The sequence below is a fragment of the Orbicella faveolata genome, unplaced genomic scaffold, assembly GCF_042242905.1.
Source record: "Orbicella faveolata isolate gen_17 unplaced genomic scaffold, um_ofav_v1 contig_27, whole genome shotgun sequence".
NCBI classification, from domain to species: Eukaryota; Metazoa; Cnidaria; class Anthozoa; order Scleractinia; family Merulinidae; genus Orbicella; species Orbicella faveolata.
Window position 1 is genome coordinate 5,004,145 of NW_028301555.1, and position 20,241 is coordinate 5,024,385.

Sequence of the window (20,241 nt, forward strand, 5' to 3'; positions counted from 1 at the left end):
GAGACGAAATTCCGACAGGCGACATAGGAATCTTGCGAAATGCCGACATGGCTGGTGGCGAATTTCAGACAGGGGACATAGGTACCCCCCCCCCCCCCCCCCCTAACAGGGCCTCTATAAAGTGAAACTTCCTCTAAGCGGACACTTACCCCGAAATTAACGTGTTACATTTCCCTTAATAAGGAACCCCTGTTCAGCGGACACCTCTATTAAGCGGACGAGACCACTTAAATAAATTGTATTTTGCTAATTTACATTGTTAAAAACCTCTATTAAGCGGACACCGGACTGAATTGACAATGTGGCTCTGGATTACGTCCTTGAAATAGTCGATTAAATGTACCTGTATTATCGTTGCTGTATGGAAATGGCATCATCACAAACAAATTAAAGTTGGTAATGAAAGCTGACGAACTTGAACTCTGGATTGCTTCGTTAACAACCTAGAACTTTATTACAGTACAGAGGAACCATTGAATGTTAGTTATTAACAAACATTGCGAAATTGTTATAAACCTTTCGGACACCCTCTATTAAGCGGACACTTGGGAAGGTCCCGAGGGTGTCCGCTTAATAGAGGTTTCACTGTATTTACAACTTAAGTTAAGTGAGTTATAAGTTACCATTTTCTGTCGATTAGGTTAAAAAAAGATGTTGTACGATGAACCATGCAATAACACAAGCTCATTGGTTTAATATGTTCAAACGAGGCAAAAAGACATTATTTTGCTAATTTTCACTCTGTAGCTACCTGTATAAACTGCAGTAGCTTGAAGTCATAATTTTAACCTACTTTAACCGTACTGCTCTTTCACACACGGGTGACAAAATAGCTCTCTTCTAGTAACTCTCAGCCTGGGGTGTGTTCATAGTATGTAATGATCTTATAATGAGGCTTAACTTTAGGTCTCAACGTTATTATGAAAAAGACTCTTACAGAAATAAAGCCTGCGGAACGTAGAAATCATAATGTGGTTTAAATTATGTAAGCCAAATCAATATCTCCCAAACTCTCTCGTCTTTTAGAAAAGTGTAAGGTTTCCTTGAAACACCACACAGAAAACGATAAATCTCTTAGACACGCTTACTACGCGATTTCAACTTTTCAATGTAAATTCTGTACAGCATAATACTTGACTAGATTAGTTCACATCGTAATTTGTGCATAATCCCATATAAACATGACGTCATAGAGACCGTGCTTTACAACACAGGGTCGGTACCCCGGAACGGGAACTCCCATATAAAAATGACGGGGGTGCCCGTCGTACCTTTAGGGGTTGAAAACGCGGTTTTCGTTCATCTTAGGGAGTTCAGTCTCAGATGGTCCACAGCGAGAGCTTCTAAAGCAGTTTTTAGGGTACTGAGCCGAAACAAATGACGGGCGAAACTGTGTTGTTTTAGAATTGGTACGTAACACATTTCAAGACACGCCCGCAAAACAGGATCTTGGTACCTCTTACGGGGTTCTTTTCAAAATTTCCGACGATCAACCCCGTCCTTTTTACAGATGTAACCCTTCCCCCCCCCCCCCCCCCCCCACACACACACACGCACACTTTTTAAGCTCTCCCGCTAGTCACTTGGCTTATAACTGGCTTATAATTTATCGCGAAAGTGGCTTGTGTATATATGATTTACTCTAGAACAGGGTTCTTTACCCGGGGGTACTACAATAGAAATTGAAAGCCGTAACTGACTTTGTAAGATATTAGTTAGCGTATATTGGACTACGATTAGGGGCTTTTGGTGCCTTATAATCCCGTTATACTGGGTTACAAAATAAAGCTGATCAAGCTCTAGTGTAAGGTAAAGGCTGAGGGTAAAGATTTGAGTTTTCAGAGTACCCCAGGGTTCACAAAAAACAAAGCCAAAATGTACAAAGTATAATGGATTATAAAACAAATCAATATTTGAAAACAGTATTACATGTAACCCTAATTTGTAGCGTTATTCTACGTCTAGACTAACCAAATTGATGAGGGCAACTCTGGTTTTGGTTTTTGCTACGTTTTGAAAGTTCAGATCTTCTCGCCAACTTTGTGCATTTCCCACCTGTCAATCCAGAGCAGTACACATTTTCCCCCTTCCCCACCTCCCCCGGGAAAGCATGATTATCCCTGGGTTTTTGCTCCTAAACCTCCTCGAATGTTAGAAAAGTGTAAGGCTTCTCTAAAACACTACACTGAAAACGAGACATCCTTAAGACATGCTCCCCTTGCAATTTCGTCTTTGAAATATTAAAGTCTTTCCATCATAATACTTGAGTAGATTAGTTCACATGGTAATTTCGAAAAACGCTGCATGAGGATGGCGTCAGAGAGACCGTGCATTCCAACACAGGGTCGATACAAACTGACAACTACTGATTATTGAAACAACTACTTCAATATGTATACTTTGTTAGTTGTGACGCTAGTCACGAAAATTCGTCCATCTGGTGCTGTTGCTATTCGAGCAGGTTCTGGTAAAATAGCGATGGTTTTGCCAGTGAAGCGACCGTCTAAAGAAAACTGCTGAACTCGGTTATTGTCAAAATCACATACAAGAAGATTATTGGAGCTGTCTAGAAGCATATCACGTGGACAGTGAAATTGTCCATCTTGATTCCCTTCTTTTCCAAACTTGTACAAGAAAGTTCCTGACTGATCGAAAACCTTAATACAGTTATCGCCTCTTTCAGATACGAGAAACATGTTTTTGTAAGGAATGCAGCTTGTTGGTTTGTTGAGTATCTCTGGGCCTCTGTCTCCAAGTATGGAAATAGTTTTTCCTTTCTGTGACAACACTTGTATCCTATGATTGCCCAACTCGGTTACAACAATGCGTCCTTCATCATCTAAACAAACATCAACTGGATCCATAAACTCTCCTTTTCCTAAGCCACGCTTCCCAAAGCTTTTCACAACAGTTCCTGTCTGAATATTTATGTGTTGTACTCTATGATTCCATCGATCTGCAACTACAATCTCGTTCTTGTTTACATAGGAAACGCCAGACGCATAGCTAAATTGCCCGGGTTTTGCTCCTTCGCTACCATGTTTCGTTAAACAGTTACCATCTCTGTCGAACTCGTACACACAGTGGCCAAACTCATCTGTCACAACTATCTTCCCTTCTGAGTTAACAGCGATTCCATCCAGGCACCCGGGTTCATCTCCTGGAAAGAATTTTAAGTCCAACTCGCCAACGACAACGAGTTCACGTTCTTTCACCTGCACTGTGAAAGGACAGGTTGGAAGCTTATCGCCATTGATCTTGATTTCAATACTGTAGTCGCCCGGTACTTTTGGAGTAAATTTCAGCTGAAGATTACCGTCCTCTTTCTCAACAACAATCACATTTGTAACATCTTTAGCGGGTTCAATCAGAACTTCAATGTGATCTTTCAGGTCAGGCTGCTTAATCGTCGTCCCTTCAGATGTTTGAGGGCATAACGTAAACACTGCTTCTACACCAGCCTGAAGAGTTTGCTTCAGTCCTTCAAGCGTTGATCGCTTTGCGTCTGCCTTTGGTATTGTCTCAATAAAACCCAATTTCAAGTTCTTTGTAGAAGCAGCTGTAAATTTGACGAATGAGGTCTCATCATGTTTTGGAACTTCAATTTCACGCAACACTTCAAATCGCTGTTTCAAAGTTTCCTTGTTCCTCATGATATCCGAGCTTGAGCTTCTTTCAGTTAGATTGCTAGCAAACTCAAGTGCTTGCTTCATTTGTTTGAGCAGAGACTGAGCTTCCTGGATGGCGGAGTTAATTGTCTCGAGTCTCGTCACGCGTGTTGTCTCGAGTGATATAATTGCATCACGCTCGCGCTCTCGAATCACTTCGATCATCTGCCCAGCAGCTAGCGAGACCTCGCGTTTAGCGGTTGCGATATTGTTTTCCAACTTACAAGCCGTTTCTTCAAATTGTCGAATCACTTCACGAAGCTCGCTCACCCTTTCGTTGATCATTTCAGCGCCAGACATGACGCTGGGTTTCTCGTCATGAGCTGCTTTGTCGAGTAAAACGATGTCGTGATTTCGGTGATCCGTGACTATGCAAATTTGGCAAACACAAGCTTGGCATGAAAAACAGAAAAATCTCGTGATTTCTCTCTCGTGGAACTGCTGTGAACAAAATGGTTGTCGCTTCAGCAAGGCTTCGTAATCTTCTGCTTTAAACTCCTTCACTGACGTGACTTTATGTCCTTCGAACGATGCGCTTAGCATTTCGTGTGCGTTGTAACAGTCTGGGCACATAAACTTTCCACAGTCAAAGCAATAGTACATCTGAGAGTTGTTTTTCCTACATTGGGAACAAGCCATGTTACTTCCATCGCCAGTCCGTCGAACGGCAAGAAGACTCAACAAACTGTTGTGGAAAAAACTGCTCGGTAAACTTTTGAAACGATTTCCTTCCGGCAGATCGATTTGCGCTTGGCACTCTGGACAACGGAACTTTCCTTGTCTGTGGCTGGCTCTTGCATGATTCTCCAAACACTGACAGCAAAATGTGTGTAGACATGATATGGTTTTGGGTTCGCTGTAGGTTTGGAGACAAATCGAGCATTCAAGATGTTTCTTGAGGTCTTTCAAAAGGGACTCCATCGCTAGGCGTCGCTTGTTCAGTGAAACTGCACCAAGCTTTTATTTTTAGTTTTCCTAGAAAACCGAATTAAATAACGTCATAACTGTCTGCAAGGAGCCAATCAAATGTCGCAAAATTATTGACGTCTCAGTGAAGCCTTAGTTGGTCTTTTGAGCGTTTGCATGGATAAATATAGGAAGCCAGGGGTCAGTAAAGAGGCTCTAAGTAGTTGATAAATCGGAAATGCTTGTCGTATTTTTCATTTACGTCGCAGACGGTCTACGCAAAAGAAAGAAAGAAAGAGACAAACCCTCCCCCCAGAAAATATCGCCACTTTTAATCCGAAGTGTCATGAAGTGGTAGTAAAATGTTGGCCAATACACACTCTACTTGTAAGAATTTATATTTTTCATGCCTAGACTATATACTCTAAGGCAGGCGAAAATCATTCTTAAGTACAACATTAACTTTAATTTGAAGGAAACTTGAAAATAGTTCTGTACTTAGATAGAAAAACACCAACGAGATAATAATAAACCATAAAGGAACAAGGATGGTTGAGGATGGAGAAGATTGACACGGATTACAAACGAAGAGACTTTTCACGATGCACAAACCGTGACGTAGCTCCTTTGAGGAAGAAGTAGAAGTAAAAGTAACCTTGAGGATCTTAATCAGCCGTGACAACCTAAAGCGTTTATTGCGTTTATAACAAAGGATTTTTGTCTCGCGGTGCTATCTTATGTTAAAATTCTTTACAATATTGTAGTTGTCGCTGGTCGCTGAAAGACCTCTAAGTTGTTTTGCTACTCAAAAACTCGATCTAACCACCTTAGTAACTACTAGATTAGCTCAAATCGTAATTTGGGCATAACACTATATAAAGATGATGTCATGGAGTAACAACGTCAGAGAATAATGAAAAACGTAAAAAACAAGGAGGTTTCTTATGTCTCAAAATTTCAGTTTTTCTCAAGTCTGCGCGTTTCTCATTTGTTCATTCAGAGCAGTACAAATTCCTACCCCAACTCTCCCCCTTGTGAAAGTTTACACCTAGAAAAGCAGGTTATCACATCCTAAACGTACTCGACTCTGCGTAGCAAGCGTTCCCGTACTAGCTAGAGCTCTTTCCGCAACTGGACCGCGCGCAAGTTGGAGCGAGAGCAAAGAAAACGAAGTATGGGATGGTGGGGCTAACTGTCGCCCCACCACCTTCTGCTATGCAGTCAGGCGGCAAGTACAATCAGTCTTTTCCGGTGCTGTTTCGTGCAAGATAAGACAAAAAGCTATACTGAAAATCACTTACTATTCAAGTTGTTTCGTTGAGTATCCTCCTATGAATCCAATCGCCAGTTCTGAGTTTAAACCACTTTGGTTCAAGAAAGCACAGCTGTCTACGCATTTATGGAGAACTTGTTTGCAAAGAATTTTCCAGGTCTTTTTACAACTTATCAGTGGCGATTACATTGAACATGCTAGCAGAAATTGTGCGAAGTTGGTTTACTGGTCGTGGCGATCCGAGTGAATTGTGCAGCTGAACATCTTTGCCGTGTTGCGATCTTAAACCCTTTTGAAGAGTCTCGTCTCCTTTGGAGGGCGAATAGATAAGCTCCTTCGCGAAAACAACACTCCTAGGACAAGGCGCAAATTGCATTACACTTAATTTGCATAAACTTTCAAGTTATGTTTTTTTCGAATAACTTCCGAGAATTTGCGACCCCTATCGCAGTTTATGAGAAATATTCAAGCTACATATTTTTATTGAATCAAGGCAGGAGTACTTTTAAAAAGGAACTCATTTATAAGGGAAGATGCGGCATTCTGTTTTGCTATTCAGACACAGTTTTCTAAAAGAATTGGCGATTGCTAAGACTTCTGAATATATTTGAACTACTAGTGAAATAACTGGCTAAACTATCGTCAATGCAAATTTTCCTTAGGACTTGGCAAGGACATTGGTTCGTCAATAATTCCGCACAATTCCCCACACAATCGAAGGTTTAATTTTCCCGCACGATTTGCCTCCAAAGTCACACGTTAATTTTTTTTTTCCTGCACCCTACTAGAAAGCCAACTAAACTTGGAGAAGACATTTAATTCAAGTTACCGAAAGTCTGTCTTTACAACTTTAGGGATCGACATATTTTGCGCGGTGCAAGAGACAAGTCGAATGTTTTTGAGCTATGAGTCCAAAAACGTTTTCGTATTTAGCTCGTTTTATTGCAATATCATTTGTTTTACCGCAATGTTCTAAATAATAACAGCAGTAGCCACATACCGTCATTGACCGCCTGTTTTTTGTCAGTGATTTCGTAGTTTGAACTCATACCGCGATTACGTCCTTGAAATAGTCAATTAAATGTACCTGCATTATCGTTGCTGTATGGAAAGGGAATTATCACAAACAAATTAAAGTTGGTAATGAAAGCTGACGAACTTGAAATCTGGATAGCTTCGTTAACAACCTGGAACTTTATTACAGTACAGAGGAACCGTTGAATGTTAATTATTAATAAACATTGCAAAATTGTTATAAACCTTTCGGACACCCTCTATAAAGCGGACACTTGGGAAGGTCCCGAGGGTGCCCGCTCAATACAGGTTTCACTGTATTTACAACTTAAGTTAAGTGAGTTATAAGTAACCATTTTCTGTCGATTGAGGCTTAAAAAAAGATGTTGTACGATGAACCATGCAATAACACAAGCTCATTGGTTTAATATATTCAAACAAAACAAAAAGACATTATTTTGCTAATTTTCACTCTGTAGCTAACTGTATAAACTGCAGTAGCTTGAAGTCATAATTTTAACATACTTTAACAGTACTGTTCTTTCACACACGGGTGACAAAATAGCTCTCCTCTAGTAACTCTCAGCCTGGGGTGTGTTCTTAGTATGTAATGATCTTAAAATGAGGCTTAACTTAATTAGGCCTCAACGCTATTATGAAAAAGACTCTTACAGAAATAAAGCCTGCGGAATGTAGATATACATAATGTGGTTTAAATTATGTAAGCCAAATCAATATCTCCCAAACTCTCTCGTCTTTTAGAAAAGTGTAAGGTTTCCGTGAAACACTACACAGAAAACGATAAATCTCTTAGACACGCTTACTACACGATTTCAACTTTTCAGTGAAAATTCTGTACAGCGTAATACTTGACTAGATTACTTCACATCGTAATTTGTGCATAATCCGATATAAACATGACGTCATAGAGACCGTGCTTTACAACACAGGGTCGGTACCCCGGAACGGGAACTTCCATATAAATATGACGGGGGTGCGCATTGTACCTTTTAGGGTTTGAAAACGCGGTTTTCGTTCATCTTAGGGAGTTCAGTCTCAGATGGTCTAAAGCGAGAGCTTCTAACTGAATGCACTTTTTAGGGTACTGAGCCCAAACAAATGACGGGCGAAAATGTGTTGTTTTAGAACTGGTACGTAAAACACTTCAAGACACGCCCGCAAAACAGGATCTTGGTGCCTCTTACGGGGTTCTTTTCAAAATTTCCGACGAGCAACCCCGTCCCTTTTTAACAGGTGTAGCCCTCCTCCCCCCTCCCACACACACACACACACTTTCTTAGCTCTCCCGCTAGTCACTTGGCTTATAACTGGCTTATAATTTATCGGGAAAGTGGCTTGTGTATATATAATTTACTCTAGAACAGGGTTCTTTACCCGGGATTCTATAATTGAAATTTAAAGCCGTAAATGACTTTGGAAACGATTTCCATCGGGCAGATCGATTTGCGCTTGGCACTCTGGACAACGGAACTTTCCTTGTCTGTGGCTGGCTCTTGCATGATTCTCCAAACACTGACAGCAAAATGTGTGTAGACATGATATGATTTTGGGTTTGCTGTAGGTTTGGAGACAAATCGAGCATTCAAGATGTTTCTTGAGGTCTTTCAAAAGGGACTCCATCGCTAGGCGTCGCTTGTTCAGTGAAACTGCACCAAGCTTTTATTTTTAGTTTTCCTAGAAAACCGAATTAAATAACGTCATAACTGTCTGCAAGGAGCCAATGAAATGTCACAAAATTATTGATGTCTGAGTGAAGCCTTAGTTGGTCTTTTGAGCGTTTGCATGGATAAATATAAGAAACCAGGGGTCAGTAAAGAGGCTCTAAGTAGTTGATAAATCGGAAATGCTTGTCGTGTTTTCATACACGTCGCAGACGGTCTACGCAAAAGAACGAAACAAAGAGACAAACCCTCCCCCCAGAAAATATCGCCACTTTTAATCCGAAGTGTCATGAAGTGGTAGTAAAATGTTGGCCAATAGACACTTTAGTTGTAAGAATTTATATTTTTCGTGCGTAGACTATATACTCTAAGGCAGGCGAAAATCATTCTTAAGTACAACATTAACTTTAATTTGAAGGAAACTTGAAAATAGTTCTGTACTTAGATAGAAAAACACCAACGAGATAATAATAAACCGTAAAGGAACAAGGATGGTTGAGGATGGAGATTGACACGGATTACAAACGAAGTGACGTAGCTCCTTTGAGGAAGAAGTAGAAGTAAAAGTAACCTTGAGGATCTTAATCAGCCGTGACAACCCAAAGCGTTTATTGCGTTTTTAACAAAGGATTTTTGTCTCGCGGTGCTATCTTATGTTAAAATTCTTTACAACATTGTAGTTGTCGCTGGTCGCTGAAAGACCTCTAAGTTGTTAGGTATTGCTACTCAAAAACTCGATCTAACCACCTTAGTAACTACTAGATTACAAATCGTAATTTGGGCATAACACTATAAAAAGATGATGTCATGGAGTAACAACGTCAGAGAATAATGAAAAACGTAAAAAACAAGGAGGTTTCTTATGTCTCAAAATTTCAGTTTTTCTCAAGTCTGCGCGTTTCTCATTTGTTCATTCAGAGCAGTACAAATTCCTACCCCAACTCTCCCCCTTGTGAAAGTTTACACCTAGAAAAGCAGGTTATCACATCCTAAACGTACTCGACTCTGCGTAGCAAACGTTCCCGTACTAGCTAGAGCTCTTTCCGCAACTGGACCGCGCGCAAGTTGGAGCGAGAGCAAAGAAAACGAAGCTTGGGATGGTGGGGCTAACTGTCGCCCCACCACCTTCTGGTATGCAGTCAGGCGGCAAGTACAATCAGTCTTTTCCGGCGCCGTTTCGTGCCAGATAAGACAAAAAGCTATACTGAAAATTACTTCAGAACGCATCGCATCCTGATGAGCACAACTGATGCATTAAACTAGACGATCTAAGAGCGTTTACTCGGGCTTCGTACCGCTGTATTAAATCGTACTGTACGAAAACGCGTATTGGACACAATAAAAACAAATTAAAGAATCAGGATATTTTGGCACAAGAGTTCCGCTTAGATATTTACTATTCAAGTTGTTTCGTTGAGTATCCTCCTATGAATCCAATCGCCAGTTCTGAGTTTAAACCACTTTGGTTCAAGAAAGCACAGCTGTCTACGCATTTATGGAGAACTTGTTTGCAAAGAATTTTCCAGGTCTTTTTACAACTTATCAGTGGCGATTACATTGAACATGCTAGCAGAAATTGTGCGAAGTTGGTTTACTGGTCGTGGCGATCCGAGTGAATTGTGCAGCTGAACATCTTTGCCGTGTTGCGATCTTAAACCCTTTTGAAGAGTCTCGTCTCCTTTGGAGGGCGAATAGATAAGCTCCTTCGCGAAAACAACACTCCTAGGACAAGGCGCAAATTGCATTACACTTAATTTGCATAAACTTTCAAGTTATGTTTTTTTCGAATAACTTCCGAGAATTTGCGACCCCTATCGCAGTTTATGAGAAATATTCAAGCTACATATTTTTATTGAATCAAGGCAGGAGTACTTTTAAAAAGGAACTCATTTATAAGGGAAGATGCGGCATTCTGTTTTGCTATTCAGACACAGTTTTCTAAAAGAATTGGCGATTGCTAAGACTTCTGAATATATTTGAACTACTAGTGAAATAACTGGCTAAACTATCGTCAATGCAAATTTTCCTTAGGACTTGGCAAGGACATTGGTTCGTCAATAATTCCGCACAATTCCCCACACAATCGAAGGTTTAATTTTCCCGCACGATTTGCCTCCAAAGTCACACGTTAATTTTTTTTTCCTGCAACCTACTAGAAAGCCAACTAAACTTGGAGAAGACATTTAATTCAAGTTACCGAAAGTCTGTCTTTACAACTTTAGGGATCGACATATTTTGCGCGGTGCAAGAAACAAGTCGAATGTTTTTGAGCTATGAGTCCAAAAACGTTTTCATATTTAGCTCGTTTTATTGCAATATGATTTGTTTTACTGCAATGTTCTAAATAATAACAGCAGTAGCCACATACCGTCATTGACTGCCTGTTTTTTGTCAGTGATTTCGTAGTTTGAACTCATACCGCGATTACGTCCTTGAAATAGTCGATTAAATGTACCCGTATTATCGTTGCTGTATGGAAGTGGGCATTATCACAAACAAATTAAAGTTGGTAATGAAAGCTGACGAACTTGAAATCTGGATTGCTTCGTTAACAACGTGGAACTTTATTACAGTACAGAGGAACCGTTGAATGTTAATTATGAACAAACATTGCAAAATTGTTATAAACCTTTCGGACACCCTCTATTAAGCGAACACTTGGGAAGGTCCTGAGGGCGTCCGCTTAATACACGTTTCACTGTATTTACAACTTAAGTTAAGTGAGTTATAAGTTACCATTTTCTGTCGATTGAGGTTTAAAAAAAGATGTTGTACGATGAATCATGCAATAACACAAGCTCATTGGTTTAATATGTTCAAACAAGAAAAAAAGACATTATTTTGCTAATTTTCACTGTGTAGCTACCTGTATAACCTACAGTAGCTTGAAGTCTTAATTTTAACATACTTTTACAGTACTGCTTTTTCACACACGGGTCACAAAATAGCTGTCCTCTAGTAACTCTCAGCCTGGGGTGTGTTCTCAACGCTGTTATGAAAAAGACTCTTACAGAAATAAAGCCTGCGGAATGTAGAAATACATAATGTGGTATAAAGTATGTGAGCCAAATCAATATCTCCCAAACTCTCTCGTCTTTTAGAAAAGTGTAAGGTTCCCTTGGAACCCTACACAGAAAACGATAAATCTCTTAGACACGCTTACTACACGATTTCAACTTTTCAATGTAAATTCTGTACAGCATAATACTTGACTAGATAAGTTCACAACGTAATTTGTGCATAATCCCATATAAACATGACCTCATAGAGACCGTGCTTTACAACACAGGGTCGGTACCCCGGAACGGGAACTCCCATATAAAAATGACGGGGGTGCCCGTCGTACCTTTTAGGGGTTGAAAACGCGGTTTTCGTTCATCTTAGAGAGTTCAGTCTCAGATGGTCCATAGCGAGAACTTCTAAAGCACTTTTTAGGGTACTGAGCGAACTGATTGTTTTGGTTTATGACATCACGACACTATTGGTCTTTGATCAGCCCAAGTTTCGGGAATTCTACTTAAAAACCTTGCAAAGTAGAAATGTTGGCGCGAAGTCAGTCGGTCCAAAAGTAAACTTTTGAGAAAAATGCACTTTAAGTTTTTTACACGAAGTATTAAGCATTTAACGAGCCACAAATAGCGGGAGGCGGGGGGCTGCAGATTGTATCTCGGGGGAGGGGGTGCAATGGTCGTTCTATTTTGTAAAAAGTTACCGCAGTTGTGGGAAATGTTCCTTTTCATAAGGGAAATGAATGAGCCTGTGATGGCAATTTGAGGGAAAGCTTTTCACAAATAATCATACCAATCGAGTTGTGCATGTCTTAAAAGTTTTTTTCTAAATTGTTTCGTTCATATAAGTTAAAAATAATCTATATTTTTGGTCACGTTCTTATAGTAAACAGTCTTGCTATAGCCGTTGCTACGTGAAAAAACTTATACCACTGTGTACTTTCACACTCATCTGGAAGGAAATTCGGCAAGATCGTTTCAAAATGTTTTTGACAATTCCTCAAGGGTCTTAAGTCTTGTATTTCCAAGAAATTGAATTTTTCATGAACATCGGCATATTTTAGGGTATCGTACCCCCTTAAGGTTATATATGGAACTACAGAGGGTCACGTGACCTCTTTTACGTAATAACTTCTAAACTGGATATTTTAGTCGGCCATTCAGGACAGATTCTCGCAGGGGCCATTAGCGCAATTATAAAAATAATAAATGTGAAAGTGATTGTATGTCATCTCGGTGGTCCATTTTAAGTTGTTTCTCCAAACAACATTACAATTAATTATAGTCACGTGACTTATTTTATCAGATTTTATTGGTCTTACAATATTAAGGTCGTCGAGATTGGTCAGGCTGTTAGTTCTGCAAAGATTAAACCAAATCCTGGCAGACTAATTACTGTTTTTCGGATTAAATGCAAATTAGGCTCAAGCCATGCTTTAACATGCTTGAGGTTCGTATTGAGCGCTCCTATGGCAATAAAGTCACTTTGAACAATATGGACAAGATAATTAACATTTTAGGACAACACCATGGAAGGGAAAACTTTTTCTTTTAATAAGTTTTAGATTTGACTAGATTGAGACTGTTGATGAAGGCCATTGAGTTAACCTAGCTCTTAATATTGGATATAATTTTTTTTGGAATTATAGCAGTTTAATTAGATGTGAGAATTGAGAAGGTTTGCGTTTTTTATGCAATTTGAGTGTGTTTGAGATCCCAATTTCAACACTCACGCATTCGAACATTACGTCATTTTTTCGGGCAAGAAAGTCATCGCCCCCGCCCCACCTCAAGTCCGAAGGTGCCCCTATGCCTATGAAACCAAAAATTCCATTCCAGGCCCCTGTTCCGTGACATTTTAGAGTTCCCTATCGCTGTGCATTTTTAATCGTAACTAATTCAGCTGACAGGACAGAATGGACAAAATGGCTGCGTTACATTCAAATTAGTGCTACGCCAACATTTTTCCTAGGCTCGATTAACCAGCCGCTGTTGGGGAAGGAGTCCCAACTCCTCCGGACTCGAGAAAGCGGCGGAAATCGAGCCTACGTTTTTACCTGACACGGAAGATTCTCTGCGCGGTGCGCTCGAGCGGTCATGCGTACACACTCTCGACCCAGTCTTCATTAAAAAGAGACGGGCGGAACACTCCTTAGCCTGCACAGCTGGTTACAAAAGCTACACGCAAGTGTCTTTCAAAATCAAATCGCTCGAACCAGCTAGAAAACTAATTCGTACTTATTTAAATCTGCTTGAACGCATTTAAGACCCTTTCTAGACACAACAACGACAGCAGCGTTGACTGTGATGTCATCGTCGGTTGTCTTTCTTCGTCCACACTGTGATTAATAATTCTTAGTTTTGTCTTTCAAATCGTTTTTCTTCCATGCTTCCGTTTGTTAACACAGCTTTTTATTTATTTATTTTTATATGTGAACGTGACGTAAGGTTTTGGCGTCTTAATGGTTTACGGTATTCATCGTAATAAATCACCATCTTTTCTCCCCCCTTCCCCCTACGAGAAAGTTTACACCGAGGATAATGGGTAATAGCTGATACTCTTTCTCCACCATAGTAAAATGTAACGTTTCTTACAAACGCCACTTAAAAAAGAACGCGCGTGATTCATTTCGACTTACTACTCGCTCGATTTCGTGTTTTAAATGTAAAATTCTATGCGACATTGTAACTAGATGAACTAGATTAGTTTACGACGTAATTTGAGCATAAAACTATGTAAACATGATGTCATAAGGGTAACGACGACTTAGAAAAATGAAAAAGGTTTCTTATGTCCCCAAAATTCAGTATTTCTTAAGTCTGCGCAGTTCCCATCTGTCATCCAGAGCAGTACAAATTCCTAACCCCTCCCTGTCGTGAAATTAAACCTAGAATAGCAGGTTATCCCCTCTTAACTGCGTAGCAAGCTTTCTCTATAATCCACCAAGGAGTTTAAGCTCTTTTGGAAAATATGTTTTGGAAGTTCCTAGGGTGCGTCTAAAAACTTACGGAGACTGAGCCTTCTCAGTTGCCGCCCCCAAACTATGGAATGATTTGCCTCTTGAAATTAAGTTAAGTCCATCGGTCGCCGTGTTTAAATAGCGTTTAAAACCTCATCTTTTCAGAATTGTTTTCCGATAGTTATTTCTATCTTAAAGTTTATACTTAATTTAGTTTAAATTATTTATTAATTTAGTTTTACTTTCATGACTGTAAAGCGATATAGAACTTTGTATATACTCCCTGTATAAATAAAGTTATTGTATTGTATTGTACTAGCTAAAGCTTTTTCCGCACTCTGGCCGCACGCAAGTTGCAGGGAGAGCAAAGAAAACGAACCTTGGGATGGTGGGGCTAATTAACTGTCGCCCACCACCCCATGCTATGCAGTCAACCGGCAAGTACAGTCAGTCTTTTCCGCTGCTGCTTCGTGCAAAGTAAGACTGAAAGCTAATCTGAAAATAACTTGATTCTACGCATCCTAATGAGCACAGCTGATGCATCAAATTAATTCAATCTGGAATATGCAAATTTGACCAACTGTGCTCAAGTAGTTTCATGCAACACACTCACCACTTTACAAATTTCAAAGCAAAGACAAAATTACAGGTATAGTGCTTTTACAACCCACAAATTTCATTCAAATTGGCGCTAAGTTTCCTATCTGAAAGAAGAACTATTACGATGGTCTGCTCTGTTTGTAAACAAGGCTGTGATTTGGCCATAAATTTAGCTACGTTTCGGACCGCGGCTGAAGGGTCTTTGTTTTACATTAAATTTACAACTTTTAAATGTTACAAGTTACAGTCCTTTTTTTGTTACAGGTTAAAGTCTCCTATCGTTTAAGATTTTAAAAAAGCTTTTAGAATAACCCAAGATATTGTATAATGAACCATGCAATGACACAAGCCTAGTCTTTCAATATGTTCAAATAAGTCTGAATAGGCGTTCTTGGTGAAGCTTATCCCAAAGCCGATAGGAACGTGACGAGGTCAGGGGTGCTTACCATTTAGCAAAAAAATCCAGAAATTACGGTTGAAAGTCAAATGGAACAGTAATTTTCCGGAAAATCCGTTCGGAAATTGTAGACTACCTTCAGAGGTAGTCCTCTTTTTCCGTTCGGAACGGAACGGCGGGACTTTCCTTACCATTTGGTAAATTTTCCAGTTTCCAGTCTCTCATCAGCCGAAAGCAATTATGAGAAATCAAATTGCAAATGGTAAGCGCCATCTCGTTCGGTTGGTTTGCTGATTTTGGAAAAACCCTTACCATTATACAACGGTCATCCCAACCGGTTTATTCTGACAAATGGTAAGCACCCCAGTTCTTTACTTAAGTCCCCATTTTATTCTGAAAATAATTAACTAATGGCTAAAATTACAAGCTGCTGGCTAGGGTAACGAAAGTTACTAACATAGCGACGAACCAACTAAAAATAACAGCATCAAACAAAACTAAATGCTAAGATAAAACAGCAAAGCCTACCGATTATCGACGTTTGGTGAAAAGGATCCAGAGGCGGACAAGGGTGAAAAGAAAAGGTTCCAAAAGGTATAAACTGACTAGACCGCATGCACACGGGAATTAACAACAATAGTGTTTTTTTTCTCACAGGCCTCGATGCCCGGATGTCGGCTGCGAGAAACAACTGTGCAAAAAGGGGGGTTGAGCGCGGGCCTCAACAAAAATCCTTCTAGCTATAAGTAGTTGCATAACAATCGTATTTATGTATTAATGGTCTAATATAAATATAGATGTGGCCCGCCTAGATTAGCCCAGGCTACCTGCGGGTTCGCGCTGTTGCTATTGTCAAGTTTTTTAACTTAATGTGTATATATTTCTGTAAAATTGTAAATATGCCAGTCATAATAAAAAAAGTTGTTGTTGTTGTTGTTAGTCCCTCAAGACATTTGCTAATGTAATTGAACTGTATAGGCTGAAGTCTTAATTTTACCAGAGTCTATCAGTACTCTGATCTTCTTTCACATATTTGTTATAACAATCCGCAACCTACTGTGTTCTTGGCATGTTACGTTCCAAAACATTAAAGGTTAATGTAAGCGTCAATGTTCTTACAAAAGAAGATTCTTTAACAAGGAGATATGTGTTATAAAGCAAATCAAGATATTTGAAAACAGCATTAATCTTAATTTACAGTTTTTTGCTCCTAAACCCCCTCGACTATTGCAAAAGTGTAAGGTTTCTTTGAAACAGTGATAACGTTACATCTTTTAGACATGCTTGCTACACAATTTGCTACACAAATGTAAAGGTCAAATAAATGAAGAAGCGTTCTCAAGTCGAATTACTCACAAAATAAACGGGAGTCGAACCCACGACCTTCTAGAATACAAGTTGGACGCTCTTACCGCTGAGCTATGGAGAACTCATGGCGAGCAAGGTCTTAAACTACCTCCCTTGGGGAACTCAGAAAATTTATTTTCTGAGTAATTCGACTTGAGAACACTTCTTCATTTATTTCACTTTATCCAAGTCACCATTTCACTTATCAATGTTAAAGTCTTTACATCATAATACTTCACTAGACTAGTTCACACGGCAATTTGGGTATTAAGCTTTCAGGGGCGGATCTAGGGAGAGGGTGCAGGGGGTGCGCACCGTCCCCCTCCCCCCCTTCCCAAGATGAAGCCTTCTTTTTCGGATTCGCTTGTAAAATTTGTTTACCTCACCAGTCAGTTACGCTATTCCTTAGTGGTGCACCCCTCCTAAAAACAATCCTGGATCCGCCCCTGAGCTATATAAACATAACGTCACAGAGACCGTACAGTCCAACACAGGGTCGGCACAAACTGACAAAAACTGAATATAATCTTATGTATTGAAACATCTACTTCAATATGTATACTTTGTCAGTTTTATCGCTAGTCACGAGAATACGTCCATCTGGCGCTGTTGCTATTCCAGTAGGACCTGGTAAATCAGTGAAAGTTTTGCCTGTGAAGCGACCGTCTAAAGAAAACTGCTGAACTCGATTATTAATACGATCACATACAAGAAGATTATTGGAGCTGTCTAGAAGCATATCATATGGCCAGTCAAATTGTCCATCTTGATTCCCTTTTTTTCCAAACTTGTACAAGAAAGTTCCTGACTGATTGAAAACCTTAATACAGTGATTGCCGCTTTCAGATACGAGAAACATGTTTTTGTAAGGAATGCAGCTTGTTGGGTTGTTGAGTTTCTCTGGGCCTCTGTCTCCAAGTATGGAAATAGTTTTTCCTTCCTGTGACAACACTTGTATCCTATGATTGCCGTACTCGGTTACAACAATGCGTCCTTCATTATCTAAACAAACGTCAACTGGATTCTTAAACTCTCCTTTTCCTGTGCCATATTTTCCAAAGCTTTTCACAACAGTTCCTGTCTGAATATTTATGTGTTGTATTCTATAATTCCCTTGATCTGCAACTAGGATCTCGTTCTTGTTTACATAGGAAACGCCAGACGCATAGCCAAATTTTATGGGATTTGCTCCTTCGCTACCACGTTTCGTTAAACAGTTACCATCTCTGTCGAACTCGTGAACATAGTCGCCAGAGTAATCTGTCACAACTATCTTGCCTTCTGAGTTAACAGCGATTCCATTCAGCCATCCGGGTTCATCTCCTGGAAAGAATTTTAAGTCCAACTCGCCAACGACAACGAGTTCACGTTCTTTCACCTGCACTGTGAAAGGACAGGTTGGAAGCTTATCGCCATTGATCTTCATTTCAATACTGTAGTCGCCCGGTACTTTTGGAGTAAATTTCAGCTGAAGATTACCGTCCTCTTTCTTACTAAGAATCACATTTGTAACATCTTTGCCGGGTTCAATCAGAACTTCAACTTGATCTTTCAGGTCAGGGTGGTTAATCATCGTCCCTTCAGATGTTTGGGGGCATAACGTAAACACTGCTTCTACACCAGCCTGAAGAGTTTGCTTCAGTCCTTCAAGCGTTGATCGATTTGCGTCTGCCTTTGGGATTGTCTCAATAAAACCTAATTTCAAGTTCTTTGCAGAAGCAGTGGTAAATTTGACGAATGAGGTCTCATCATGTTTTGGAACTTCAATTTCACGCAATACTTCAAATCGCTGTTTCAAAGTTTCCTTGTTCCTCATGATATCTGAGCTTGAGCTTCTTTCTGTCAGATTTTTAGCAAACTCAACCGCTTGCTTCATTTGTTTGAGCAGAGACTGAGCTTCCTTGATGGCGGAGTTGATTCTCTCAAGTCTCGTCACGCGTGTTGTCTCGAGTGATATAATGGCCTCACGCTCGCGCTCTCGAATCACTTCGATCATCTGCCCAGCAGCTTGCGAGACTTCGCGTTTAGCGGTTGCGATATTGTTTTCCAACTTACAAGCCGTTTCTTCAAATTGTCGAATCACTTCAATAAGCTCACTCACCCTTTCGCTGATCGTTTCAACGCCAGACATGATGTCGGGTTTCTCGTCATGAGCTGCTTTGTCGAGTAAAACGATGTCGTGATTTCGGTGATCCGTGACTATGCAAATTTGGCAAACACAAGCTTGGCACGAAATACAGAAAAATCTCGTTATTTCTTTTTCGTGGAACTGCTGTGAACAAAATGGCTGTCGCTTCAGCAAGGCTTCGTAATCTTCTGCTTTAAACTCCTTCACTGACGTGACTTTATGTCCTTCGAACGATGCGCTCAGCATTTCGTGTGCGTTGTAACAATCTGGGCACATAAACCGTCCACAGTCAAAGCAATAGTACATCTGAGAGTTGTTTTTCCTACATTGGGAACAAGCCATGTTACTTCCATCGCCACTCCGACGAACGGCAAGGAGACTCAACAAACTGTTGTGGAAAAAACTGCTCGGTAAACTTTGGAAACGATTTCCTTCGGGTAGATCGATTTGCGCTTGACACTCTGGACAACGGAACTTTCCTTGTTTGTGGCTGGCTCTTGCATGATTCTCCAAACACTGACAGCAAAACGTGTGTAGACATGATAAAGTTTTGGGTTCGTTGAAGGTATCGAGACAAATGGAGCATTCAAGATGTTTCTTGAGGTCTTTCAAAAGGGACTCCATCGCTAGGCGTCGCTTGTTTAGGGAAGCTTGCGAAACACACCTGCCGCAAGGTTTTACTTTAGTTTTCGAGAAAAGCGAAGTAATTAACGTCATAACTGTCTGTTTGGAGCCAATCAAATGTCACAAAAATAGTTATGTCTAGGTTAAATGCAAATCGCGCTAGAGTTTGTTGTGTGCGCGAAGCGCACAACAAGTTGGCAGCTAATCAGAAGTTTGTCGGTTTACGAGAGTCAAGTGATCGCAATCAATTCTACTAATTGACTGGGCACTTATTTAGATCCGACAGATGGGAAGATTGGGCTTTAGTTGGGTTTTCGAGTGGATTTTATGCCTCTTTTCGTGTTAGCTTCGCTTTACACGCTATGCTTAATTTCATGTTTGTTTGCATTCATCGTAGCCTGCAGTGCAGGCGTCTTATTGGGGCGAGTTAGCGTTACAACCTTGCGAGCGCCTTTTTAGACCGCCATGTTAGACCGCCATGTTAGACGGTGGGGGATGGGGGAGGGGAAAAATGAGATTTTCTTCGCTCCACCCCTCCCCTATCCTTCCTCTTGCCTATCACTCACCCCCTTGGTAAAACTTTCTTTCTCTCCCCAGTCTTCCACTGCATGAAAAATTCAAGATGGCGGCTAAA

At 40.3% G+C, this 20,241-nt stretch overlaps 2 protein-coding genes across 2 annotated transcripts; both read right to left on the reverse strand.

Annotated features, from left to right (window-relative positions):
* Positions 1 to 1,878: 1,878 nt before the first annotated feature.
* Positions 1,879 to 4,847, reverse strand: LOC149107251 (E3 ubiquitin-protein ligase TRIM45-like). Its single transcript, XM_089296951.1, has one exon. The coding sequence runs from the start codon at positions 4,587 to 4,589 to the stop codon at positions 2,382 to 2,384; it is 2,208 nt and encodes a 735-aa protein (XP_089153077.1). The 5' UTR covers positions 4,590 to 4,847; the 3' UTR covers positions 1,879 to 2,381.
* A 10,307-nt stretch (positions 4,848 to 15,154) lies between these two features.
* Positions 15,155 to 19,833, reverse strand: LOC149107252 (E3 ubiquitin-protein ligase TRIM45-like). Its single transcript, XM_089296930.1, has one exon. It carries the CDS (start codon positions 19,698 to 19,700, stop codon positions 17,400 to 17,402), a length of 2,301 nt encoding a protein of 766 aa, XP_089153056.1. The 5' UTR covers positions 19,701 to 19,833; the 3' UTR covers positions 15,155 to 17,399.
* Positions 19,834 to 20,241: the final 408 nt, after the last annotated feature.